General features: G+C 49.7%; 1 protein-coding gene across 1 annotated transcript in view; it reads right to left on the bottom strand.

Moving 5' to 3' along the window:
- Positions 1–24304, bottom strand: part of lamc1 (laminin, gamma 1) — a 50763-nt gene that overhangs the window by 3031 nt on the left and 23428 nt on the right. Inside the window, exons 2-27 of the mRNA XM_084368394.1 lie at positions 22277–22581; positions 13753–13883; positions 11998–12164; positions 10672–10860; positions 10088–10205; positions 9264–9362; positions 7925–8061; positions 7661–7783; positions 6671–6860; positions 5839–5951; positions 5415–5636; positions 4780–4968; positions 4450–4695; positions 3563–3716; positions 3325–3467; positions 3047–3225; positions 2792–2948; positions 2249–2454; positions 2094–2173; positions 1744–1881; positions 1512–1656; positions 1285–1434; positions 844–958; positions 478–677; positions 204–362; positions 20–119 (exon numbers count right to left, since the gene is read on the bottom strand). Of these exons, the coding sequence (XP_084224520.1) occupies positions 20–119; positions 204–362; positions 478–677; positions 844–958; positions 1285–1434; positions 1512–1656; positions 1744–1881; positions 2094–2173; positions 2249–2454; positions 2792–2948; positions 3047–3225; positions 3325–3467; positions 3563–3716; positions 4450–4695; positions 4780–4968; positions 5415–5636; positions 5839–5951; positions 6671–6860; positions 7661–7783; positions 7925–8061; positions 9264–9362; positions 10088–10205; positions 10672–10860; positions 11998–12164; positions 13753–13883; positions 22277–22581 (4155 nt within the window). The remainder of the gene's footprint in view (positions 1–19; positions 120–203; positions 363–477; positions 678–843; positions 959–1284; positions 1435–1511; positions 1657–1743; positions 1882–2093; positions 2174–2248; positions 2455–2791; positions 2949–3046; positions 3226–3324; positions 3468–3562; positions 3717–4449; positions 4696–4779; positions 4969–5414; positions 5637–5838; positions 5952–6670; positions 6861–7660; positions 7784–7924; positions 8062–9263; positions 9363–10087; positions 10206–10671; positions 10861–11997; positions 12165–13752; positions 13884–22276; positions 22582–24304) is intronic.

Raw genomic sequence — 24304 nt, 5'->3', positions numbered from 1 at the left:
GAATGTCCTGTGTTCTTACCCAGCTGATCCAGCAGGGCGGTGATGGTGCTCAGAACCGTCTTCACGGCGCTCTTGGCCTTGCGGGCGTTGTCCTCTGCCTCCTTCGCGTTGTCTGACGCCTGAGGGACAGGAAACAGTGTTGATCCAACACAGAAACTGATGTTACACATTACTCTGACGGCCCGTGTCTATGAGCATCGTACCATCCCCGCCATCATCATGTCCTGGTCGGCCTCGGCCTTCTTCCGGGCCAGCTCCTGCTCTGCGGTGCTCAGCTGGTCCATCATGTCGTTGACCTCATCGTCCAGCTTGTTGGTGTCCTGGAAGGCCTTCTCTGCGTCCTCCTTGGTCTTGGCTGAGCCCTGAGAGGACACAGGTTTGTTAAAAGTGAGGAGGTTAAAAACAGGAACCTGACCACCATGTTTCCAGTTCACCGCTGACAGCAGCTCATCAGGTTGCTGTCCGGTCCAGTCGTACCTTCTGCACGGTGCTGGCGATCTTCTCGGCCTCCTCCGCCTTGTCCTTGGCCTCTTTGGCGTCGGCAGCAGCATTTCCCAGCGACGCCTCCGCCTGTCTAGTCTTCTCGTTGGCGGCCATGATTGTAGCGTTGATGGCGGGGATCTTCTTCATGGCTTCTTCGGCAGCCGTCTTGTTGTCATTGACCCTCTTGTCAAAGTCTGCAGGAGGTTATGAAAGAAAAGGTTTATATCAGGAACTGAGTCCTGAGAAACAACAATCCCTCAAAAGATCCTTTAACAGCTCCGAATCTCTCCCTGACTGCCAACACATCATCATATGAAGCATGTTGGAGCAGCTGCAGGTAGACCGTGTGTCAGCAGGTACCTCTCAGGTCGTCCAGGATGGTCTCGGCCTCTTTGAAGGTGGACTGACCCTTCTTTGCCGCCTCCTCAGCCAGAGCTTTGGCAGCGTCGGCTCGAGCTAACAGCTGATCTGCCGTCTGTCAGACAGGAAGAGGAAACCAGACGTCAACAACAAAACAAACGTCAGTAAAATGTTTCTTCTTTCATAAATTGAGTGTAAATGGTGAAATCAGTGTAAACAGTGTTCAAACAGCTGCTAAATGTTGGCAGGTGAGACTATTTGTGCCTCATAAATATATCCTATATATTTTTATCATTATATTAGAGACTGTTGTAAGTCAACATTATAAAACACTCTCACATGTTCAGGTTGATATCAGCCTCTGTCTGTGTGTTAGCAGCGGTTAGCTTAGCATAAAGACAGGGCGTGCTGGAGGCAGCCAGGTGAACACAGTCGACGTACCTGCTGCTCACTCTTGCCTTTCTCCAGCAGCTTGCGGACTTCCTGCTCTTTGCCCTTCAGGTCGTCTCTCAGGTCGTTGTACTCCTTCTCCGTCTTATCGATCAGCTTGTCGAGGTCCGACGCCTCCTTCTTGATCTTACTGGCTTCGTCCTGAAAACACACGGACCGGTCAGTCATCCAGGACCAGAACATACGTCACACAAACCATCTCCTGTCAGTCGAGTCACCTCCAGAGCTTTGGTGTCTAACGCAGGGACGCTGGTCAGGTTGGCGAAGATCTTCAGAGCTTTGTCTCCGGCTTCGTCCGCCTCGGCCCGGACCTTGTTGGCCTGTTTCTCCAGGTTCTTGGCCAGCTCCTTGGCCTCGTTGTACCTGAACACAGCGATCGGAGCAGATGTTTAAGCAGGTGATGTAACTGTGTGTACCTCTGAGGGAAGCCTCCCCGTCACTGTGACCTACTTCTTGTTGAGCTCGTCGATCTCCTGGCTCGTCTTGCCCTCTCCGTCCAGAGTCTTCAGCAGCAGGTTGTACGCTTTGGTCGACGTGTCGTTGGCGTCTTTGGCAATCTTCTCAATCTGGTCGGCGTCCATCTTGTGCCTGAAGAAATAAACACGGATACATGAAAGTGATTCATCTTCAGCCGGCAGCTGATTAATTATAACTGATCCAAGAACAAATCAACGAGATGAACCAGACGCTTCATATATGGAGGAATTAAACTGCCAAAATAAAAGAAGAAATAAATAAATTCATATCATATTATTATTATTATAATGCACCAAAACCACGTGTTCGTGTCTCAGTCTTACTTCTCAGCCAGCGTTCGGGCCTCCTCGGCGAGCAGCGTCATGTTGTTTGGGTCTCCGGTGCCGCTGGGCGGTTTGATGTCCTGCAGACGACATCAGCTCTGTTAAATCAGCTCTCGCGCTCTAACAGTTACCGTGACGACAGTGACATCACTCACCACTTTGCCGATGGCGTCCTTGGCCTTGTCCAGCTCCTGCCGGGCGCGGTCGATCAGGCTCTCGGCGTCTCGCACTCGGTTGCGGGCGCGGTCGGCCTGAGTGCCGGTGTCGTCCACCGTGTTGCGGATGTTCTGCAGTCGGTTCCACTGAGTGGTCAGAGTGCTGTTGATGTTGTTGAGACGATCCAGCAGCCCGAGGTCCACGTCTGCAGGGTCAAAGGTCACGATGGAGGAATCATTTCTACAGCGTGTTTCAGATCAGCGGCTCCTTTTTCTACCTCTGAATACCTGATTTATACTTCATGTGTGCTTCATCTTATATTTAATGTACAACAATACAAACAGATAAAGTGTCAAATTAACACAGTCAAATATATTCACTCAAAATGTGGGAATTCAATCTAACTGTTAAAATAAAACTAAACTCATTAATTAACGCAGTGACTGACTGACAGCTCTTCATCCTCTTCACGACCCTCCGTGACGCTGTGGCGACCCCTTGTGTTGGTGGTGAACCGGTGTTTTGGACCCTGACCGTCTTACCTTTGCTGGTCCGAGCCTCGTCCAGCAGCTCCAGGATGGCTCGCTCCGCCTCCTTCAGCCGGTCCTCGAAGGCCTTGTCGCTGACGGTGTCCTGACCCGAGCCGAGGTTATCGATCAGAGTCTGCAGGTCGTGAAGCTTCTGCCTCTGCTGGTTCACCTGGAGGGACAAACACGACTCTGAGCACCTGTCCTGTCCTCTACAGGTAAACTTCCTTCTGACATCAGTGTGTATGACAGAGCAGCTGTGGACCTCACCTTGTCTCTGACCAGACTGTAGCAGGACGGACACTGCTGGCAGCCCGGCGCCGAGCGGTTGTAGAAGTAGTTCTCCTCACACATGTCACACCGAGCCCCGACGAAGCCGGGCCGACACTCGCAGCGCCCGTCCTCTTTACACTGACCCGACTGAGAGCCTTCAGGGTCGCAGTCACAGGCTGCAGGTCACACAGAGGAGGAGGAGTTATAAACACGCTCTGACATCACTCTGACATCACTGTGACATCACACGTCGCTGCAGTGATTCATGTTCTTACGTTTGCATCCAGACGAGCTGAAGCCGAAGAAGTTGACCTCGCAGCGCTCACAGTGGAGGCCGGTGACGCCGGGCTGACACTCACACTGTCCTGAAGTGATGTCACACTGACCGTTGGTGGAGCCAATCGGATTACAGTTACATCTGTGGAGGGGAGGAGACTGAAGTTTAGACTGACACAAGGAATCACATGATGATGATGATGATGATGATGATGATGATGATGATGGTGAGCTGACCGTTCGCAGCCGTTGCCGCTCTGCAGGTTGAAGAAGCCCGGCTCACAGGAGCTGCAGTCGCGCTCGGCCACGTTGGGGAGACACTGACACTGACCGGTGACCTGAGAGCAGCTCGTCTGACGACCCACGGTCCCGGACGGAGAGCAGGAGCATGCTGAGGAGGAGGAGGAGGAGGAGAGACAGGAGGAGGAAGAGGAGGAGGAGGAGGAGAGACAGGAGGAAGAGGAGGAGGAGGAAGAGAGACAGGAGGAGGAGGAGGAGGAGGAGGAAGAGAGACAGGAGGAGGAGGAGGAGGAGGAGGAGGAGAGACAGGAAGAGGAGGAGGAGGAAGAGAGACAGGAGGAGGAAGAGGAGGAGGAGGAGGAGGAGAGACAGGAGGAAGAGGAGGAGGAGGAAGAGAGACAGGAGGAGGAGGAGGAGGAGGAGGAAGAGAGACAGGAGGAGGAGGAGGAGGAGGAGGAGGAGAGACAGGAAGAGGAGGAGGAGGAAGAGAGACAGGAGGAGGAAGAGGAGGAGGAGGAGGAGAGACAGGAGGAAGAGGAGGAGGAGGAAGAGAGACAGGAGGAGGAGGAGGAGGAGGAGGAGGAGGAGAGACAGGAGGAGGAAGAGGAGGAGGAGGAGGAGAGACAGGAGGAAGAGGAGGAGGAGGAGGAGGAGGAGAGACAGAAAGAGGAGGAGGAGGAGGAAGAGAGACAGGAAGAGGAGGAGGAGGAGGAGAGACAGGAAGAGGAGGAGGAGGAGGAAGAGAGACAGGAAGAGGAGGAGGAGGAGGAGAGACAGGAAGAGGAGGAAGAGGAAGAGGAGTTACAAGGGCTGTGACAGTTTACGTGTTTTCTACAAAGTTTCTACCAACGAGCCCGGTTTGTTTTCTCTGGACTTCCTCTTACGTTTGCACTTGTCGGCTGGGTTGGCGCCGAGGGCGTTGCCGTAGAAACCGTCCTTGCAGCGGTCGCAGAAGAAGCCGTCCGTGTTGTAGATGCACTTCAGACACTCTCCGGTCTCGCGGTTGCAGTTGCCGACGGCGTTGGGGTCGATGTTGTCGCTGCACTTGCAGGCGCGGCAAGCTCGGACCGGCCCGCTCTGACCCAGAGGGTCGCCGAAGAAACCGTCGTCACAGAGCTCGCAGCGCTTACCTGTGGACGGGTGATGTCAGAGAGCGTTAGGATCATGTACAGGTGAGCTGACAGGTATCACCTGTGCAGGTGAGCTGTGTGTACCTGTGGTTCCTGCGGGACAGTTGGTGCACACCACCTCTCTGGTCTTCAGGACGACGGCGCAGGTGGCTCCGGCCGGACAGGGACAGGGCTCGCAGTCACCTGACGTCCCCCGCGTGGCGTCGCCATAGAAACCGTCTTTACAGCGTTCACAGCTCAAACCAGCCGTGTTGTCCTGACAGTCGCACGCACCTGGACGGACAGAAGGACAGGAGGACAGACGAGGACCCATGAGTTAGTCAGAAACCTGTCTGTAACCAGGAGTGTCACCTGTCTGTAACCAGGAGTGTCACCTGTCTGTAACCAGGTGTGTTACCTGTCTGTAACCAGGAGTGTCACCTGTCTGTAACCAGGTGTGTCACCTGTCTGTAACCAGGAGTGTTACCTGTCTGTAACCAGGTGTGTTACCTGTCTGTAACCAGGTGTGTCACCTGTCTGTAACCAGGAGTGTCACCTGTCTGTAACCAGGTGTGTTACCTGTCTGTAACCAGGAGTGTCACCTGTCTGTAACCAGGAGTGTCACCTGTCTGTAACCAGGTATGTCACCTGTCTGTAACCAGGTGTGTCACCTGTCTGAAACCAGGTGTGTCACCTGTCTGTAACCAGGAGTGTCACCTGTCTGTAACCAGGTGTGTTACCTGTCTGTGGGTTGCAGGCATCGCTGTGTCCGTTACAGTTGCACAGCTCACAGGGGCTGAAGGCTCCGAGCTCTGGACGGGCGCGACGATATCCCAGAGTGCACTGCTCACAGTGTTGCCCCTGGTAACCCTGAGGACAGGTGCACTGCTCCACCCAGCGGGCTGGAACACCTGGACCCCGCCTTGCCGTCACCAAGGAGACATCGTCAAGGTAACCAGCACCTGAAGAGACGGAGTCATTATTAAATGATGTCCAACACTTTTGACTGCACAGGAACGAGTGTGTGTGTGTGTGTGTGTGTGTGTGTGTGTGTGTGTGCGTGCGTGCGTTTGTGTGTGTGTGTGTGTGTGTGTGTGTGTGTGTGTGTGTGTGTGTGTGTGTGTGCGGGTGTGTGTGTGTGTGCGGGTGTGTGCATGTGCGTACTCCTCTCGCTGTAGGTGCCTCTGATCTTCACGGCCGTCAGGTTGTGGAGAAGTTTCTGGAAGTCGGCGTGACTGATGGTCGGCCTCCAGGGGTAGTCAGTGCTGTCATGGAGCCTGAAGGAGAGGCAACGACATCATCACCATCACCACCATCATCACCATCACCACCATCATCACCATCACCACCATCATCACCATCACCACCATCATCACCATCATCACCATCACCACCATCATCACCATCACCATCACCACCATCATCACCATCACCACCATCATCACCATCACCACCATCACCACCATCATCACCACCATCATCAGAGGGCATCAACATCAGTCTTATTTAATCCAGATTATAAACAATAATCTGTCAAACTGACCAAATCATCCGTCGGATTTTAAATCTACAAAAATCTGAATCTCTTCATTATCAGCAGAGTTTGTTGTGACAGACTACGACTTTAATCTGGATGATTCAAAATAATCTAAAACTAGATTCTGACCAGACATGAGCTCAATCCAGATGTAGATTATCAGGATGAACAGAGTAACTATAGAAGACGTCTGATCACGTCTAGATTAACACACTCATCATAAATTAAAACCACATGTTGAGATTATAGACATTCACTCATTATCAGGTTAAAACTATAAATGTTTCAGTGAATGCAGATTATTTATGACGTTTAAAAAAAATTATGACTAAAAGTCTGTTGGACTGATTCAGAAAACATCAGGTTAATTAAAATGCAGAACACTTTGTATTAAATGTTCATAATTTCACCTTGAACCAGATTAACATCAGATAATCTGACCAGTCTGTGGAGTCTCACCTGAACACGTATGTCTGCATGTTCTCGTTGGGGTAGGCGTTGCCCTGGGCGATGAGGGGGACGGCCACCCGCAGGTCAGATCCCTCCAGAACCAGATCCTCCGCAGACAGACGCGTGTCCCGCCGCTTGACCCGGAAGCTCAGACTCAGGTTCTGTCCGTAACTCAACATCTGGTTCCCCAAAAACTTCTCTGTGACGCACGAAAGAAGAAGAAACACACAGCTGACGTCACAATGTCCCACAGTCCTTCTTTAGAGTTATGTAGAGGATTTATTGGTTCAGATTCAGTGTGAAGATTAAGATTAAGCTGGGTCAGCTGGGTCAGCTGGGTCTGCTGGGTCAGCTGGGTCAGCTGGGTCAGCTGGGTCTGCTGGGTCAGCTGGGTCAGCTGGGTCTGCTGGGTCAGCTGGGTCAGCTGTAGGAGCTCGACTCAGTTTGACAGAAAGAAATTAAAGATGAATGAATGAAAGCAGATTAAATATTAACCTCAGATTAAAATGTAAGACTATTTAATGACTTTTAAGGCCTAATAATTATTTTTCCAGTCTTTTTAAGGATTTGTGGGAAACATCGTGTTTTGGGTCGTCGTGTCGCTCGCTGCTCGTCTGCGTCGAGCTGAGGTTTGGACTCGCTGCTCGCCGCCTGTCGAACCTCCAGAAAAACTATAAAACCGAACTCTTGTTGAGTTAAAATGAAGAAAGAACTATTTTCATTAGACACAAAAGTTTCCAACTGAGCCGCCATGTTGGTCCAGTTTGAAGTCCAGGCGTCGTGTCCGTCCAATCAGCTGCAGGAGTCTGGAACGCCCTCGTAGACGCACCAGGAGAGTTAGTGTTTGCTTTGGACCACCAGCAGCACCAACAGTCATCATACCACAGGGAGACGCTGGGGGGGTGGAAAGTGTGTGTGTGTGTGTGTGTGTGTGTGTGTGTGTGTGTGTGTGTGTGTGTGTGTGTGCGCGTGTGTGTGTGTGCGCGTGTGTGTGTGTACCTGGGGCTACGAAGTACATGGGGAAGTAGTCCTCTGACTCGAGGGAGATCTCCTGTCCGCTGGAAGACCACTCGACGGAGACACTGGAGCCGTCACGCTGCTGACCCGTCCACTGCTCGTCATCTGACACACACACACACACACACACGCACACACACACACACACACTCCATGTTACTTTACAACAGCCACACACATCCCTGTGTCTGAACGCCTCCCGTGTGGGTTTTGTATCCCTGCGTGCGGCCTTGCAGGCGGTGTTACCTCGGTGGAAGGAGGAGCTGACAGTGTGGACGCTGAAGCCTTCGGCGCTGTCGCACACAGACGAGTGCTGGAAGCAGAAGCAGGGCGTGCAGCCCTGAGGGTTGTTGGGGTCCAGGTTGAAGTAACCCAGTTTACACCTGACGGACACAAACGGGACAGAGTGAGCTGTCATCGCTGTGAGCTCAGCTGCTCTGCTCACATCAGCAGAGGTCAGAGGTCAGCACTTCATCATCCTGTCTGCAGCAGCTCAGGTGACCTTCTGACTGCTCCCTTTACTTCCTCTCCTCCCTCCCTCTTCATCATCCTGACTTTACGTCCCTCCTGTCGTCCTCTCACCTACAGCCCACACATCAAACCTCCACACTGAAGAAAACTCTGAACAGAAACGTGTTGAGATTAACTCGTCACATTCAGCCCGTTTATGTTCTCGTGGGTTTTTCCAGTTCAGATTTCCTCCTGAACTTTTATTTTAGGCATCATTTGATTTAGTAGAATAAAATTTAGTAGAATAAAACTTTGATAAAAATAAATCACTGTTCATGTTTCAGACACGACGGCTGCTCGTCTCTTCATATAGACCGAACCATTATACTGAACATCAGAGGGCTCATTAAAACCTGCTGACAGATAAATGAAGCTGCTGACTACATGTAGTGTGTGTGTGTGTGTGTGTGTGTGTGTGTGTGTGTGTGTGTGTGTGTGTGTGTGTGTGTGAACCAGATGACCAGACGACAGCAGCTGCCTCACAGGTCGAGTCTGTGCTCTGTTGAATTCACTGCTCGTGTTGTAAATCTTAAATATAATATAAACGACACGACCGCTGCTGTCAGCTGCACGCTTTAAAGGAACAGTTCACCCAAAACACTGAACACCTTCACAGTAAAACAGAGTTGCAGCATTCTGCTGAACACCTGAAGCAGCTGGAGATGATTTAAACATCAGATGTCTCCATGCAGCTCGTCTGGAGATCTTCAGTGTAGCTGCTGAGCTAACAGTGTTAGCATGCACCCCAACAGATCAGGTTGTGATCTCTTCTGTTCTGCAGACTGTGATCACAGCAGACGAGCTGCATGGAGACATCTGATGTTTCTCCAGATACTTCAGTGTCAACATGATGAACTGTTCCTTTAATGTCCCTCCTGATCTTCACGCTGCTCGTGTTGTTTCTACTTGATAACGAACGATCAGCTGCTCGTGGACAAGATCTTTAATATCTGATAAACTGATCAAGTTCTTGGTCACAATAATCAGCGAAGGATGTAAATGAATGATTCTGATGTGTGTGTGTGTGTGTGTGTGTGTGTGTGTGTGTGTGTGTGTGTGTGTGTGTGTGCGTCACCTGTCGCAGCTGAAGCCCTCCACGTGGTCTTTGCAGCGACACTGTCCGGTGTTCACGTCACACTCCTGAGTGCTGCCAGAGGGCGAGCAAGAACATGGCCTGACAGAGAGAGAGAGAGACAGGAAGTGTGATGATGAACATGACGATGATGTTTACATTTACATTCAGGACATTCAGCAGACGCTTTTGTCCAAAGCGACTTACAGTGAGAACATTTGTCACAAGACAGAAACAATATTTGAGCCCTCATCAGAGCAGAGTCGCTGCTATTTAACAAGGATACCTTCCATAAGTGCTCTGACGTGAGTGCTGAAGGTGAACATACAAGTGCATAGAAGTACTTTTTTAAACAGAGGGCGAGGAGGGTGAGACACAGCAGACCAGCAGAGGGTCTGATGATGGTGTTGTTAGTATTACACCAGCAGGGGGCGCTCAGAGAGCAGTCGCTGCAGGATGACCTACAGGCGGTGGATTGTCCTCCATCTGAAGACTGAACTGTGAATCACTCATCTGATCAATATGATGTTTCCTTCTGTTTATTATTTCAGAGAAATCAAAGGAATAAACATCAGTGTGATAAACTGCAGCTGTGGACCACCGTCTGTCCTTCCTGCTGTCTCTAGTCCCTCCATCAAAACAAGCACACACACGTGGAGGATTTACAGAAGAGTTGCACTGCTCCTTTAAGATGGATGTGGACGGGAACATAATCCAGACTGTGAGACCATCAGGCTCTGAGAGCTTGTTGTCACTGTTGGTGGCAGCTCCACCAAACTACATTCATTTTCCCGTGTATTTTGGAGCAGCTGGCGGCGAGAGCGTACCTGCAGCCGGCCTCCGTCAGACTGTGGAACCCCGGCTGGCAGCGGTCGCACTTCTCTCCGGTCACGCCTGGTTTACAGGCACACACTCCTCTGTTGTCACACTGAGGAGACTCAGAGCCTGAAAACACACACACACACACACACACACACACACACACACACACACACACACACACACACACACACACACACACACACACACACACACACACACACACACACACACACACACACACACACACACACACACACACACACACACACACACACACAGTCAGCATGTTAACCTTTAACCACGTGCAAACAATCAGCTGCCATTAACAAACTGCTCCAGAACAGAACCGGTGTCACTGGGACAGCAGCTGCTTCACATTAAGCAGCGGTTTGCTGCTGCGTTCAGTTAAATACCAGTGAAACCACAGAGTTCACTCAGCGGTTTGACTCCAGCTACACTGACTGTATACACTGCTGAGTGTTTCACCATCAGAACATCAGACTGAGACACTTTGGGTTCTGATAATATAGTTAATAATAATATTTCAGACTTTACATAAACAGAATTATGAATCCGATTCGTGTCTCACCGACGGTGTTGCAGCTGCAGGGCAGGCAGCGGCTGCCGCTCTGGTCTCTGTGGTAGTTGTCGAGGCAGCGCTCGCAGTTCGGGCCGTCGGTGTTGTCGGCGCAGTTTCTGCAGTGACCTCCGTGACCCGTGGCCCGGTACAGCTCGGCGTCGAAGTAACACTCAGAGCTCTTCCCGTTACAGTCGCAGGCTGAGAGAGACAGTTTATATTCAGTGTTACTGATGAAGATTTGTTTTAGTGTTACTTGAGTCCAGTTCACTGCGGCCCGGCGGGCCCGAACAGTTAACAACAGGGTGAAAGGAGGTGACGGCTCAGCTGGACGTCATCATGTTTCTGTGAGAGCTCTGTTTCCATACTATCAGCTTCCTCCAGCTTCCTGTGCTGATGTGAGCGCTGCAGGATGGATTAACTCGACTGTGGGAGAAGAACAACACTCATGTTCCCTCAACACAGTTAGTCATGCATCTGCACTGTGATATAGGAACTACAGCTCCCACAATCCCCCAGAGACCCTCATGATTAATGTTACGGTTTCCACGGATCTGGGATCAGTTACTGTGGAGGAAACTGTGAGACGGTCATCTGTTCTGTAGCTCCGCCCTGAAAGCTGCTGCTGTTTGTTAACGATGACGTTTTATTTAAGATACGTTGGTTTTTATTAGTTACAGCAGCAGAAGTTATCGTTGTACTGACAGCAGTGGGACTTTACTACATGCAGTAAAGCAGTCGTAGCTGCAGTAAAGCAGTCGCAGCTGTAGTAAAGCAGTCGTAGATGCAGTAAAGCAGTCGCAGCTGCAGTAAAGCAGTCGTAGCTGCAGTAAAGCAGTCGCAGCTGTAGTAAAGCAGTCGTAGATGCAGTAAAGCAGTCGCAGCTGTAGTAAAGCAGTCGTAGATGCAGTAAAGCAGTCGCAGCTGTAGTAAAGCAGTCGTAGATGCAGTAAAGCAGTCGTAGATGCAGTAAAGCAGTCGTAGATGCAGTAAGCAGTCGCAGCTGTAGTAAAGCCGTCATAGATGCAGTAAAGCAGTTGTAGATGTAGTAAAGCAGTCGTAGATGCAGTAAAGCAGTCGCAGCTGTAGTAAAGCAGTGGCAGCTGCAGTAAAGCAGTCGTAGATGCAGTAAAGCAGTCGCGGCTGTAGTAAAGCAGTTGCAGCTGTAGTAAAGCAGTCGTAGTTGCAGTAAAGCAGTGGCAGCTGTAGTAAAGCAGTCACAGATGCAGTAAAGCAGTGGCAGCTGCAGTAAAGCAGTCACAGATGCAGTAAAGCCGTCATAGATGCAGTAAAGCAGTCGTAGATGCAGTAAAGCAGTCTCAGATGCAGCAGACTTACGCAGACACTCGTTGGGGTTTTCGGCGGTCGCTCTCCTCCACGGCCGGTCGTTGTAGAACGGTTTGCAGACGTTGCAGTCGTCGCCCTCCGTGTTGTGTTTGCAGTTACACACCAGCCGTTCTCGGTTGTCCTTCACGCACTCACTGGCGTGGCCGTTACACTTACACCTGACGACACAGACACACACCTGTTACACCTGGAGAACACAAAACTCAACAATATCCATTTTTAACAAGAAGTATAACCTTCATGAAGTTGGCTGATTGAAACTGTGACACACATTAAACCTCCACATTGTTTAAAATGCTTCATATTTATATTATATTGACTTTAAAAGGACCCAGTGGACGGAGTCGATACAGTTTTTGGTTCTGAAGAGGCTTTTCTGTTTTGTTCAACCTCCTCGGGGTGAAGAGCCCCTCTCTACAGGACAGGACTTGCTCAGCAGCCACCTCTGGTTATTGTCTCAGGTGTTTCTTGGCAGAGAGACGTGGAAAAACTGACGGCAAGGAAGGGAGACTGAGGCATTAAAGAGGCCGTCGACACCCACCGCTGCAAAAAGCTCCAGAGAGCTGGACTGTAACATCCATATAACTCACAGGAATTATTGTCTCCAGTTCAGAAAAGGTTTTATTTTTATAAACTACTTTCAGGCAGGATCAAAAGCTTAAAGATTAACAGAAAGGGAACATTTGACACTTTGTGCAGCTGTGCAGCTTTATACTCCAGGTATTTAAGCTGCATTACTCGTGCTTATGATACCGAATAATACAACGTTTGTTTAAAAGCTTCGTGTGGTTCATGAGTAACTTTCAGGATTTAAATCACTGTTAGATTGTTGGATGAGATTCTCTGAACCAGAACCTGCATGAATACAACTGGAAGAACAACTCGTCTTCTTCTTTCTACATTTATTAACTAACATGAAGTCACCAACAATCAAAAGACCTCAAGAGGGCAGAAGATGAAGTTTCCTCTGAGGACTGTGAGCTGTGCAGGACGTAGCATGTAGCAGCGTGTTAGCCTGTTATCTGTGTATCTGCTGTTAGCTGGCAGACTGATGTGTGACGGTTCCACCAGCAGTTTAACGTCCATCACAGCTGGAAGAGTCGTTAAGATGAACCTCGTCTGATGCTGCAGCTCTGAGCTGCTCTGTCAGGACACGTGAGCTGGTCGTCCTGCTCAGGTGAACAAGTTCAGGTACATCAGGGTGGAGCTGACGGAGGTAAAGACCCCTCCTTGGACAAATAAAGGTTAAACTGTGCAGATCTGACAGGTGCTCCGGCTCAGGACTCTTCCCTTTTCTTCCGCCCGTCACGGCGGTCGGTCCGCCCCATTCCGGTTTCCCTGTAATCCAGCCCTGCCGGCCAGGAATGCCAGGAATGCTGGCAGTGTAATGGAAATCTGCTCCACATTTCAAACAGATTATGGCTGCAGAGACTGTGCAGCAGCAGCCTGTTTAACACTCTTGTAATGCCTGTCGAAACCTTTTTTTCCAGACGTGCAGGACATCCAGTTCTTATGTGGATTCCTGTGCAGGCCACAGGGAAGCAGACCACACAGTGACACATCGAGTGTGCGAGCAGGTTTGTGAAGCTCAGACTGCTGCTGGGACTTGTTCTCACTCAGAAGTAAACAAGGAAAATTCGCCATTTTAGCAGACGTGGTTTCTAATTAGAGGTGTGTGGCCTGATGCATCACGCTATAAAACTCAGCGAGCATCACAGAGCTGCAGAACACATTCAGTCTCTTTACCTTCCTCCCACAGCGAAGTCAGAGATGGCGTAGTAGTAGGACTTGAGGACCTTGGGGTCGTTAAAAACCTCGTCTCCAAACGTGTTGAGCCTGTTCAGGGTCACTCTGATGTCGGTGGCTGTCACCCAGTCCTGCAGGAGACACAACATGGACGCCGTTAGAGACATCAGGCCTGTCAATCAGTAAACAGCCTCATCTGTCTCTGCAACATCAGACAGACACTGTGATATCAAGAATAATGTAACAGTGACACTGTGTTAATATTAGACACATGATCATAACGTGCAAATAATCCTTAAATCGTTCTTTGTTAACTCAGGTTCTGCGTTAACAAAGTCAACAGGTTTATTTGACAAAACACAAAGTTCAGATGATTTGACAGAGTTGTTACTGTGAATTATTTTTAATTAAGTCAGTTGATTTGATTTCTTCTATTTTCATGCTGTGACATTATAAGCTCAGGTTATTTTGCAGTTCAGTCTTAAACACTGAAGCACAACTCAAGAGTTTCCTGATCAAAAGAAATCAATCAGCATGAAACTGAATCTAGATTCTGCGGTTTGTGGCGCTGGGAGGATGAACAGTGTTGAACATGGAGAGTCAGGACTGTGGAGAGCAGCCTCCACTGTACGAGTCTGTAGCACCTTTAAACCTTTAAACCTCTGAGGGTTGAATAACGAGGTCGTGCGACACAGTGCGAGAGCGTCGGATGAGGAGGCGGCCACACGACGCTGCTCCACAACAGACAGAAACATGTTGGACACGAGTCGTTCAAACGAGTCGGTTTGAAGCAGATTGAACCTTTAAAGTCTTCAGCAGCTCAGCGAGTCCAGAGACTGTTCTCATCCTCACACTGATCAGCTGATCAGCAGCAGATCCAGGTGAGGCTGAGTGACGGTCAGGTGATCAGTAAACCAAAGTGTTGAACACATTCACATGTGGACCTGATGGGGGCGCTACATGACGAGGTCAGAGGTCATTATAACTCATCCTGAGGGGAACATGAACATCAGTTGTTGAGCAGTTTCACTTTGAACCAAAGTGTTGGACCGAACCGACACCGCCGTCCTCAGAGCCGCACAAAGCAAACACAGATGTTCTTCACGCATCAGAGTTCCTCCAGTCGTAGAGAGGCTGGATCATGATTCTGCAGCGAAGCGGTTTCGGTCCAGAGTGTGTGGGAAACAGAACCAGTGACGCCTCTCTGAGTCAGATGGACTTTATCTTCTTGGCATTTTGATACGAGAGCAGATGGAGAGAATTACTGAAGGACACCTGCTCAGCCTGTTGTCTCATCACGGAGGATAAAGAAAGTTACTCAACGTCCCGCCTGAGAGAAAGACTCCTGGGAAACAGAGTGAAGGCCAGCGATAGCTTTGTCCGCTATCAGCAGGAAGCTTATCAGGCAGCCGACGCTTTGTACCGAGCAGAGAGGGCAGCTGTTTGAAGACAAACACGGCTCCAACCCACACTGAAGGAAAACCCACGGCCCGGCCCGCCGGCCGCTCACAGGAAAGTGGGAACACTTGTATAAATGTGGATTCACATGTGATCTGAACAGCGCCGCTGCTGCCAGGGAGCAACACAGTGTTCCACTTCAGACCTCCAGAGGAAACTGTGAACATATCTGCTGACAGCTGATTGGCCTCCTGTCAGACACCAGATCTGTTTATAGAGCTCAACAGAACATTTTATTAGTTACACTTCAGCTTCTCAAAGTGACGAAACACTGAAGGAAAAGATGTGCAGAGAGGTCGGAGAGCAAACAGCAGCTCAGGAGGAACCGACTGTACATTTCTCCTCCCGCTCAGGACGACTTCTGCCTCCTGTGACTTTGCACACTCATGTTAAATCCTCGTGTAGCTGCTGAGAACGTGGAGCAGATTCTGATTCGAGCAGCAGCTGCGAGCTGTGACTCAGCTGTGAACCGCTTCACCGAGACAGGAAGTGAACCTGTCAGGAAACAGCCTGATGTCAGTATCTGTCCCGAGTGAGTCCATCAGTGTTGACCCCCATCTATATGAAACAAACCCGCCTATACTGGTTACTGTTCAGTGTGTTTGTAAAATGTGACATGTTTAGATCAATAAAATGTTTCTTCTTTCATAAATTGAGTGTAAATGGTGAAATCAGTGTAAACAGTGTGTTCAAACAGCTGCTAAATGTTGGCAGGTGAGACTTTAGCACTTTAGACACAGAAGCAGACAGGCTGGTACAGCCATGCTGCCACAAACTGACACTTTTTACAAGGAAACAAACAACTGACTGTTTTCATTTAATGCTGAAGTTACAAGAAGGAGACAATGATTCAGAGTCTGTCAGAGACAGAGTTTCACTACGTTAGAGAGTTTGTTTTAACTCAACAACTCACAAATCACCACATTTGTTAAGGGAGTCTGGTGATGTTGTGTTACTGGTTCAGTGGTGGATCAGTGTGTTTAGCACCTGGAGATCAGACAGAGTTGATTTTGTTTGTATTCTGGATTCAGAGTCTCATTAAACGTCTGAGACGAGTCAGTCAGAGTCTGATCGGTCGAGCAGCTCCTGATTGGCTCGTGGAGGCTGGTGAGACAATAACCCACATTAATGATCCACTGCCAAACTAAAGACAACAAACAAACAAATATTGAGTAAAATATTTTACTATTACGATCATTTCATGTCTTTCTGTCAGTTATGATCGACTCCACTGCTCGTACTCAGTCTGATGTGTGTAGCTTCACACTTCAGACACTCAGAGAAACTTTTCGTTCATCGTTCAGTGACTGAACATATTTCCTGCTGCTCCTCGAGGTCTGTGTCGCGGCAGCAGGCCACAGTTTCTCTCCTCAGTCACATCCTCCAGCTGTTCCTGGAGGATCGTGAGGCGTTCCCGGGCCAGATGGGACAATAGTCCCTCCAGTGTCCTCCACACCTCGTCCGGGGTCTCCTCCTCGCAGTTCCACGAGCTTGAAAAGCCTCCGGAGGCCTCCAGGAGGCGTCCCGATCAGATGATGAACCGCTGCAGCTGACTACTGTTGGTGAACTGGATGAACGCCTCGCCCTGGAGGCATCTGCGGGGGCAGGAGTGTTCGTATGTGCAGACTGCCTGTGTGGTCACTCATTTCTGGGCAGAGTGTCAGGCCGACCCTCACGGACGCAGGAAGAGTCTCAGATTCTTGTTGACCCGTTGGGTCAGTGCGTTCCTGCAGCGTGACGTCCGTCTGTTGCCAGCCTCAGATGGACGTTCAGATTCTGGCAGATGTTTGGTGTCATTGTTGAACAGCTTCTCTGCAGCTGCTCTCTCAGCTGGTCCGTTATCAGCAGCGTTCTGGTCGGTAACGCCCGACTCTCCCCTCATGATTCATGGAGGATAAACTCGTCGGTCCGGCAGCTGCGGCTCCTCAGACCGTCCGCTCCAGGAAGCTCCAGCAGGTTCTCGGCCGAGTCAACGCCGCTCAGACTGTCCAGAACATTTGTTTGCCATCAATCATGAGCAGCTCGGTGCCAGCGTGGAGCGGCTCGGCCCACGCAGCCGCAGCCTGGGAACAGACTGCAGAGACGTCCTGCAGCCGGACGGATACTGTCAGAGTAACTGTACTCTGTGCTGTCAGAGTAACTGTACTCTGTGCTGACAGAGTACAGTTACTCTGACAGCACAGAGTAACTGTACTCTGTGCTGTCAGAGTAACTGTACTCTGTGCTGACAGAGTAACTGTACTCTGTGCTGTCAGAGTACAGTTACTCTGTGCTGTCAGAGTAACTGTACTCTGTGCTGACAGAGTACAGTTACTCTGACAGCACAGAGTAACTGTACTCTGTGCTGTCAGAGTACAGTTACTCTGTGCTGTCAGAGTAAAGTTACTCTGGGACAATACTGAGATACTACATGTATCCAACAATCTCAGTAACTAGTTACATCCCAGATTACAGGATCAGTACCGGTACACTGTAACGAGCTTCCCTGCAGTGACGTCTCATTATTAGCCTCCTGCAGGAACGTTAGCTCGGTTGCTAACCTGAAAATAACACTGTTTATTCAGGGACGTGTTTGTACGTCAGCGGCTGACTGACTGCAGATCAGTTTAAAGTGCAGCAGAGCAGCTGGACAAAGACGATGTGATGAGACTGGTTCTGACTCTTCAGCTCGTTGTTCACTCAGCGGGCTCAGTTTGATTCTGGTCCAAACAAGTTACCAGCTCCTGGTTTGTTGGTTTGTCAGCAGGATGACACAAAAACTAGTGAACAGACCTCCACCAAACTCAGATGGAGGATGAGTCTCGGCCCAGAATAGAGCCCATTAACTTCTGGTGCTGATCCAGATGAAGAGATGGATCCAGGAAATGTTTGTTGTCTCTTTCTTTGAAATTGTGAGTGAATTTCTCAGGGGTCTGATTTTAAAGAAATCAGGTGTATTTACAGAAATGGAAAATCTAAATAAATAAATAAATAAATAAACACATTTGGGGGTTTAAATGGATCAGGACAGTTTTCTGATCAGAAAGATTCTGCAGTTCTTCTTAAATCATCACAAACTGTGATAACTGATTAAAGTGATCAGAACTGGTACTGGGATCAGATCACAGATGCAGAAATTGCTTTTAAGTTCAGGACGAACGTGACGTCACAGGTGATTACTGAGAGAAGACAGGTGAAGTTCTGCCGCACAAACATTTTGGTGATCATCTGTTTTTACAACTGAAATAATCAGCTGCCGGTTTAATCAACAGCTGGAAACATTAAACCATTTATGAAGCAGTCAGGACTTTGACATCTCAACAGTAAACGTGAGGACGTCTCGTCTCATCTGTTCTTTGTTGAATAGTTTCAATTCTGACGCCTCAGATACTGAATATAAATGACCCAGTCGGACCGGTTCAGATGTGGACCTCAGCTCTCAGATATCTGACACCTGTCACACAGCGGCTGCTGTATTTTAAGAGGTCATCGGCCAAAAAGGTTGGAAACCGCAGGTCCAGAATAAAACTGAGTGATGGCTGGTCTGCAGCCACACAGGCTGTTAAGGTGGACTGCTGCAGGCTGTTAAGGTGGACCGCTGCAGGCTGTTAAGGTGGACTGCTGCAGGCTGTTAAGGTGGACTGCTGCAGGCTGTTAAGGTGGACTGCTGCAGGCTGTTAAGGTGGACTGTCGCAGGCTGTTAAGGTGGACTGCTGCAGGCTGTTAAGGTGGACTGCTGCAGGCTGTTAAGGTGGACCGCTGCAGGCTGTTAAGGTGGACTGTCGCAGGCTGTTAAGGTGGACTGCTGCAGGCTGTTAAGGTGGACTGCTGCAGGCTGTTAAGGTGGACTGCTGCAGGCTGTTAAGGTGGACTGCTGCAGGCTGTTAAGGTGGACTGCTGCAGGCTGTTAAGGTGGACCGCCTCAGCTGGTGGTTATTTCCTACTCAGAGCTCAGAGACGACAGACGGCAGGAATGTCAGAGAGCGAGCGACAAACAGCCGCCTGACGCCTCGACACAGAGTCCCAGCTTCGGTATAAATAGCTTCATGCCGACGAGTCAAATAAGGAAGTTTAGAGCTGCAGAGCTAAATCTGTTCATTTACACTGAGGAGAGGAACGAGCGACGGACTGACAGAACCACAAAGAGACGTCACGTCGCTCCACGCCAACGTTCACCAGCTCGTGTCCTGAAAATCACACAAAGCTTTACATTCAAAATGTCCCGAACCCAAAGAAACAGGCTCAGCAGGCTCAGCAGGCCCAGCAGGCCCAGCAGGCCCAGCAGGCCCAGCAGGCCCAGCAGGCCCGCGTCAGCACGGCTCAGTGTGAATTAATCTAACAGAATCACTGTGATGTCATGAATGTCATGAATGACATCACAGTGAGTTGGGATGAGACGGCCCATCAGAGAGGCAGTCGGGTCTGATCCTCTGGATCCGGTCTGCTGGATTATAAAAAGTGTTCCTGGTGTTTGGTTTCGTATACGTGCACATACAGTCGACACGCGTGTGTCATGAGATATGAGAGGCTGTAACTGAACGTCCCATCAGAGTCAGGAGTCCAAAATGCTTCGGTTCATGAGGACGATCGGACCCGTCCACCAGCACACGTCTCTAGGCCGGCTGTTATTCAGTCCTGACGGAGCCGCAGAGAGACGAGCTCAGTCCAACTCTCACTGCCGTCTCCTCCAGCTCTCTGCTCTCTGCCTGTTTTCATACCGACTGTTTCCGTCTTTATCTCAAGTTTATATTTGTTATTGTAGAAAACACCAGAGGAAACGTCTCCGTCTCTTTAATCTTTAATCAGAGATAAAAAATACATATCAAGTTTCTCTGCACATTTAAAAACCAGAGGAGAAGAATGAAAACAGTTTCTGCTTCCAGTTATTGAGCAACGACCTGAACCAGAGTGAAGAAACATGGAGACACAAACATACTGAGAGGAGGAGGAGGAGGAGAGAGGAGGAGGGGGGGAGGAGGAGGAGGAGAGGAGAGGAGGGGGGGAGGAGGAGAGGAGGAGGTGGGGAGGAGGAAGGGAGGAGGAGAGGAGGAGGAAGGGGAGAGGAGAGGAGAGGAGAGGAGAGGAGAGGAGGAGAGGAGGAGGTGGGGAGGAGGAAGGGAGGAGGAGAGGAGGAGGAAGGGAGGAGGAGAGGAGGGAGGGAAGACATGTAGAAAAGGGAGGAGAAGAAGAGGAGAAGTCTTCCAGCTGCTGCTCGTCGAGCCAAACTGAGCTGCAGTGGGAAATCCGGGGGCGTCGCCTAGCAACATGTCGCAACACTTGGCAGAACTGACTGCTGGGAAAAAAACCGACATCACAGCGGCGTGTTTCTCAGAAGAGTCCAGAGGAGAGAAGAAGAAGACGACAAGGACTGACGAGCTCAGAGCTTCTTAAAAACGTGATGTTTCTAAAGCAAGTTCTGCATGTGAGGAGCGTCTCTGTTGAGCTCGTCTTAATAAAGGGTTAAACATCATCTCCTCAGATCAGTGTGATCTCTGTGATCACAGCAGACGAGCTGCATGGAGACATCTGATGTTTGAATCATCTCCAGCTGCTTCAGGTGTTCAGCAGAACGCTGCAACTCTGTTTTACTGTGAAGCTGCAGAAATGTTCTGTGGACTACGAGACTTCACCTGACTTTATATCATCAGGAGGAGACGATGGCTGAGCCTGACTTTATATCATCAGGAGGAGACGATGGCTGAGCCTGACTTTATATCATCAGGAGGAGATGACTGAGCCTGACTTTATATCATCAGGAGGAGATGACTGAGCCTGACTTTATATCATCAGGAGGAGACGATGGCTGAGCCTGACTTTATATCATCAGGAGGAGACGATGGCTGAGCCTGACTTTATATCATCAGGAGGAGATGACTGAGCCTGACTTTATATCATCAGGAGGAGACGATGGCTGAGCCTGACTTTATATCATCAGGAGGAGACGATGACTGAGCCTGACTTTATATCATCAGGAGGAGATGACTGAGCCTGACTTTATATCATCAGGAGGAGACGATGACTGAGCCTGACTTTATATCATCAGGAGGAGACGATGACTGAGCCTGACTTTATATCATCAGGAGGAGACGATGGCTGAGCCTGACTTTATATCATCAGGAGGAGACGATGGCTGAGCCTGACTTTATATCATCAGGAGGAGATGATGGCTGAGCCTGACTTTATATCATCAGGAGGAGACGATGGCTGAGCCTGACTTTATATCATCAGGAGGAGACGATGACTGAGCCTGACTGACGGACCTGCAGACACCGTGTCATGAAGTGGATGTAGACTGTCTATACTAACTCGGCAGATCCAATAACTGTATAACGAGCTGTGTGAGATGAAGTATGATGTAAATACTTGAAGGTTGGTGAAATGGAGCAGTGAAGTGAGCCGAGCGACACACTGATCAGGAGGAGAAAATAAGTCTTGTGATGTGGACGAGGACGGGTTTAACTGCTCCTAAAGATAGAACAGAGCGCTCCTCACTGCTGCTCACGCTAATCATGTTAGTCACAGAGACAGAAGCAGCAACACTTTCTGATCCTGCTTTCATTATTCAACAGGCAGGAGACTGAAACACGACTCATCCAGCTTCAGTCAGACCGCTTCATTTCAAAGAGTTCAGTTTCTCTAATCTGCCCAGAGTGAGCCCTCTTCACAAACAAATCAATAAAAGATCTCTGAAAGAGAAAATAAACCAACATGTCGGACGCTGCCAGAGTTTCCTCTGGTACCAGTCAGCTGATCGTCTCCATCACACGGGAGGAGTCTGGAAGTGACGCTGCAGGCTAACACTGAGCTAGCTGCAGGCTAACACTGAGCTAGCTGCAGGCTAATGCTAAGCTAGCTGTGACATCTCTGTAGTGTTATGTTCCTCAGTGGTGAGAATCACTGAGTCTGTTTGGATTTAAATAAACATGTTGATACACTTTTGATTTAAAATCTAAATCATGACTCTGAACAGAATCAGCAGTGACATCACTTCCTGTTGAGCTCCTGATCTCACCACTGTTTTTAGATTTCAGACATTTTACATTCTCGCTCACAGAAACAGGAAACAGCAGCACCACTTCCTGTTTACCTGGAGGACGGGGCTGTTGTCGAAGTTGTAGGCGCTGGGTCGGCCCTCCAGCGTGGAGAAGGCCACGTTTCCTCCGGTGAGCGGCGAGATGTCGCTGAAGTCGTCGGTGCAGAGCGCCTGCCGCTCGTCCTCTCCGGTCCGGATGAAGCTGTGGCTCGCCTTCTGATACGTCTTCTCGCAGGAGCCGCTGTAGTACTGGTACGGCACCCAGGGCCCGTCCTCCCTGGTCCGCTTGTAGATGGCGAAGCTCTCCGGACGGCTGGTGTGGAACTTGAGCCGCACGTAGGTGATGTCGAAGGCCTTCCCTGCAGAGGACAAGACGGGACATGAAGGTTAATTCTCACGTAATGGATAAGTTGTTTGGTCTGTAAAATGTCAGAGACATTTTTATGTTTCCAGAACCATTGAAGGCCTTGAGTTTAAGGTGTTTCCAGGCCTTGCAGACGCCTCAGTGAAGTCGCTCTGCATGAGAACGTGAACATAAATAACATGAAGTTTATTAAACATCTCTGCAGCGAGCGTCTGTGAGCCGATTTCCCAGGAAACAAGCGGACGGGACGGACGGACGCTCTCTTAGAACTGCTGAGTTCAGACACGGGGAGCAGGAATGTGAAGCGGACTGCTCCTTTAACTCCTGACACTCGCTCGTCGCTGCTGCTCGACACATTTTTGGCGAGTCTGAGCAGGCCGGCGAGCAACGACTCCACCATCCAGGAGCCGTCCGTCAGCGCGTGAAGGAGCGCCGCCATGTTTGAGCCGGGCGGCGGGGGGTCGGCTGTGTGCTCAGCCAAAGAATCCGCTCTGTAAACAGTGTACTGACAGGGGCCCCGGCCCCCCCGGCCCAAGCCCCCCGGGGGCCCCTCTGTGCTGATGGCAAATAAAGGTGAAGCAGCTGATAGGACTGACGGCCGCTCACAAAAGGCTGCAGTTTATTACAGGAAACAATGAAGCAACTGCAAACACACCGACTTCCTCCTCCCACTGTGTGTGTGTGTGTGTGTGTGTGTGTGTGTGTGTGTGTGTGTGTGTGCACCTCTGTTGGGTCAAGGTTAATAAGAAGCTGTAACATTTTAAACGGGTGGAGACGAGACGAGTCACACTAACGTGAGCTGTCGTGATGCAGGAGACAAACATCTGAAGAAGCTGACGATCGATCGATCTGATGGTCACAGTTAGAGGCCACAGACTGACTTATGAGAAATCTCCCAGAATGCTTTGCAATTAATGGGCAACATGGTTGCAGAAGCAGAAAAAGAAAAAATATTTTTGGCATTAAAAAGGATGATAACCATCCTAATATCTTGTTTATGGTCCTTTTCTTTATAACAACTAACTAACTGACTAACTAACTGACTAACTGACTAACTAACTGACTGACTGACTGACTGACTAGCTAACTGACTGACTAACTGACTAACTGACTGACTAACTAACTAACTAACACTACATCATTATTGTTGATTTGTTGACAGTCCTGCATTAACCAGGTTAATCAGAAGTCAGTAACTTGAGACAAAATGAAGCCGTCAGATTTGAGAATTTAAACTCAGAGTCAGTCACAACTCAACAGGAAGTGAGGAGCGCGGGATCATGGGAGCTGTTGTCTCCACTGCGGATGGATCCGTCTGTGACTCAGACAGGTCCGACTCTCTGCTGAAGGTTACTTTGAGGAAACTGGATTCTCTGGATTAATGAGAACCCAGCAGAAGAACAGCGGCCCGGTCCTTTGAGACGATTTAATGCAGAAATCTTTCATGTTAAATCTGTAAAGTGAAGTCTGATCTGTGATTTGTGGGAGTTTCAGAACAAAGGGAGTTTTATTCCGACGTGATCCTGAACATCTGCGATCTGAAGACCTTCCTCTGGCTTCAGATCAAAGAGCGCAGTGAAGTGTTATAAAGCGGGTCGGGCCGGACTCCAGCCGGCAGGAACACATCGTGTGTCATCTTTAGAAAGAAACGCCTCCACATCCTCACACACTGGACAAAGGCATCTGTTAGCGCAGCAATCAGGAGGCAAACAGCAGCG

The sequence above is a fragment of the Pagrus pagrus genome (assembly GCF_965226575.1).
Source record: "Pagrus pagrus genome assembly, chromosome: 12".
In the NCBI taxonomy this organism is placed as follows: Eukaryota; Metazoa; Chordata; class Actinopteri; order Spariformes; family Sparidae; genus Pagrus; species Pagrus pagrus.
The sequence above is the reverse complement of the archived record's forward strand: the minus strand, read 5'-3'. Positions and strand labels throughout refer to the sequence as shown.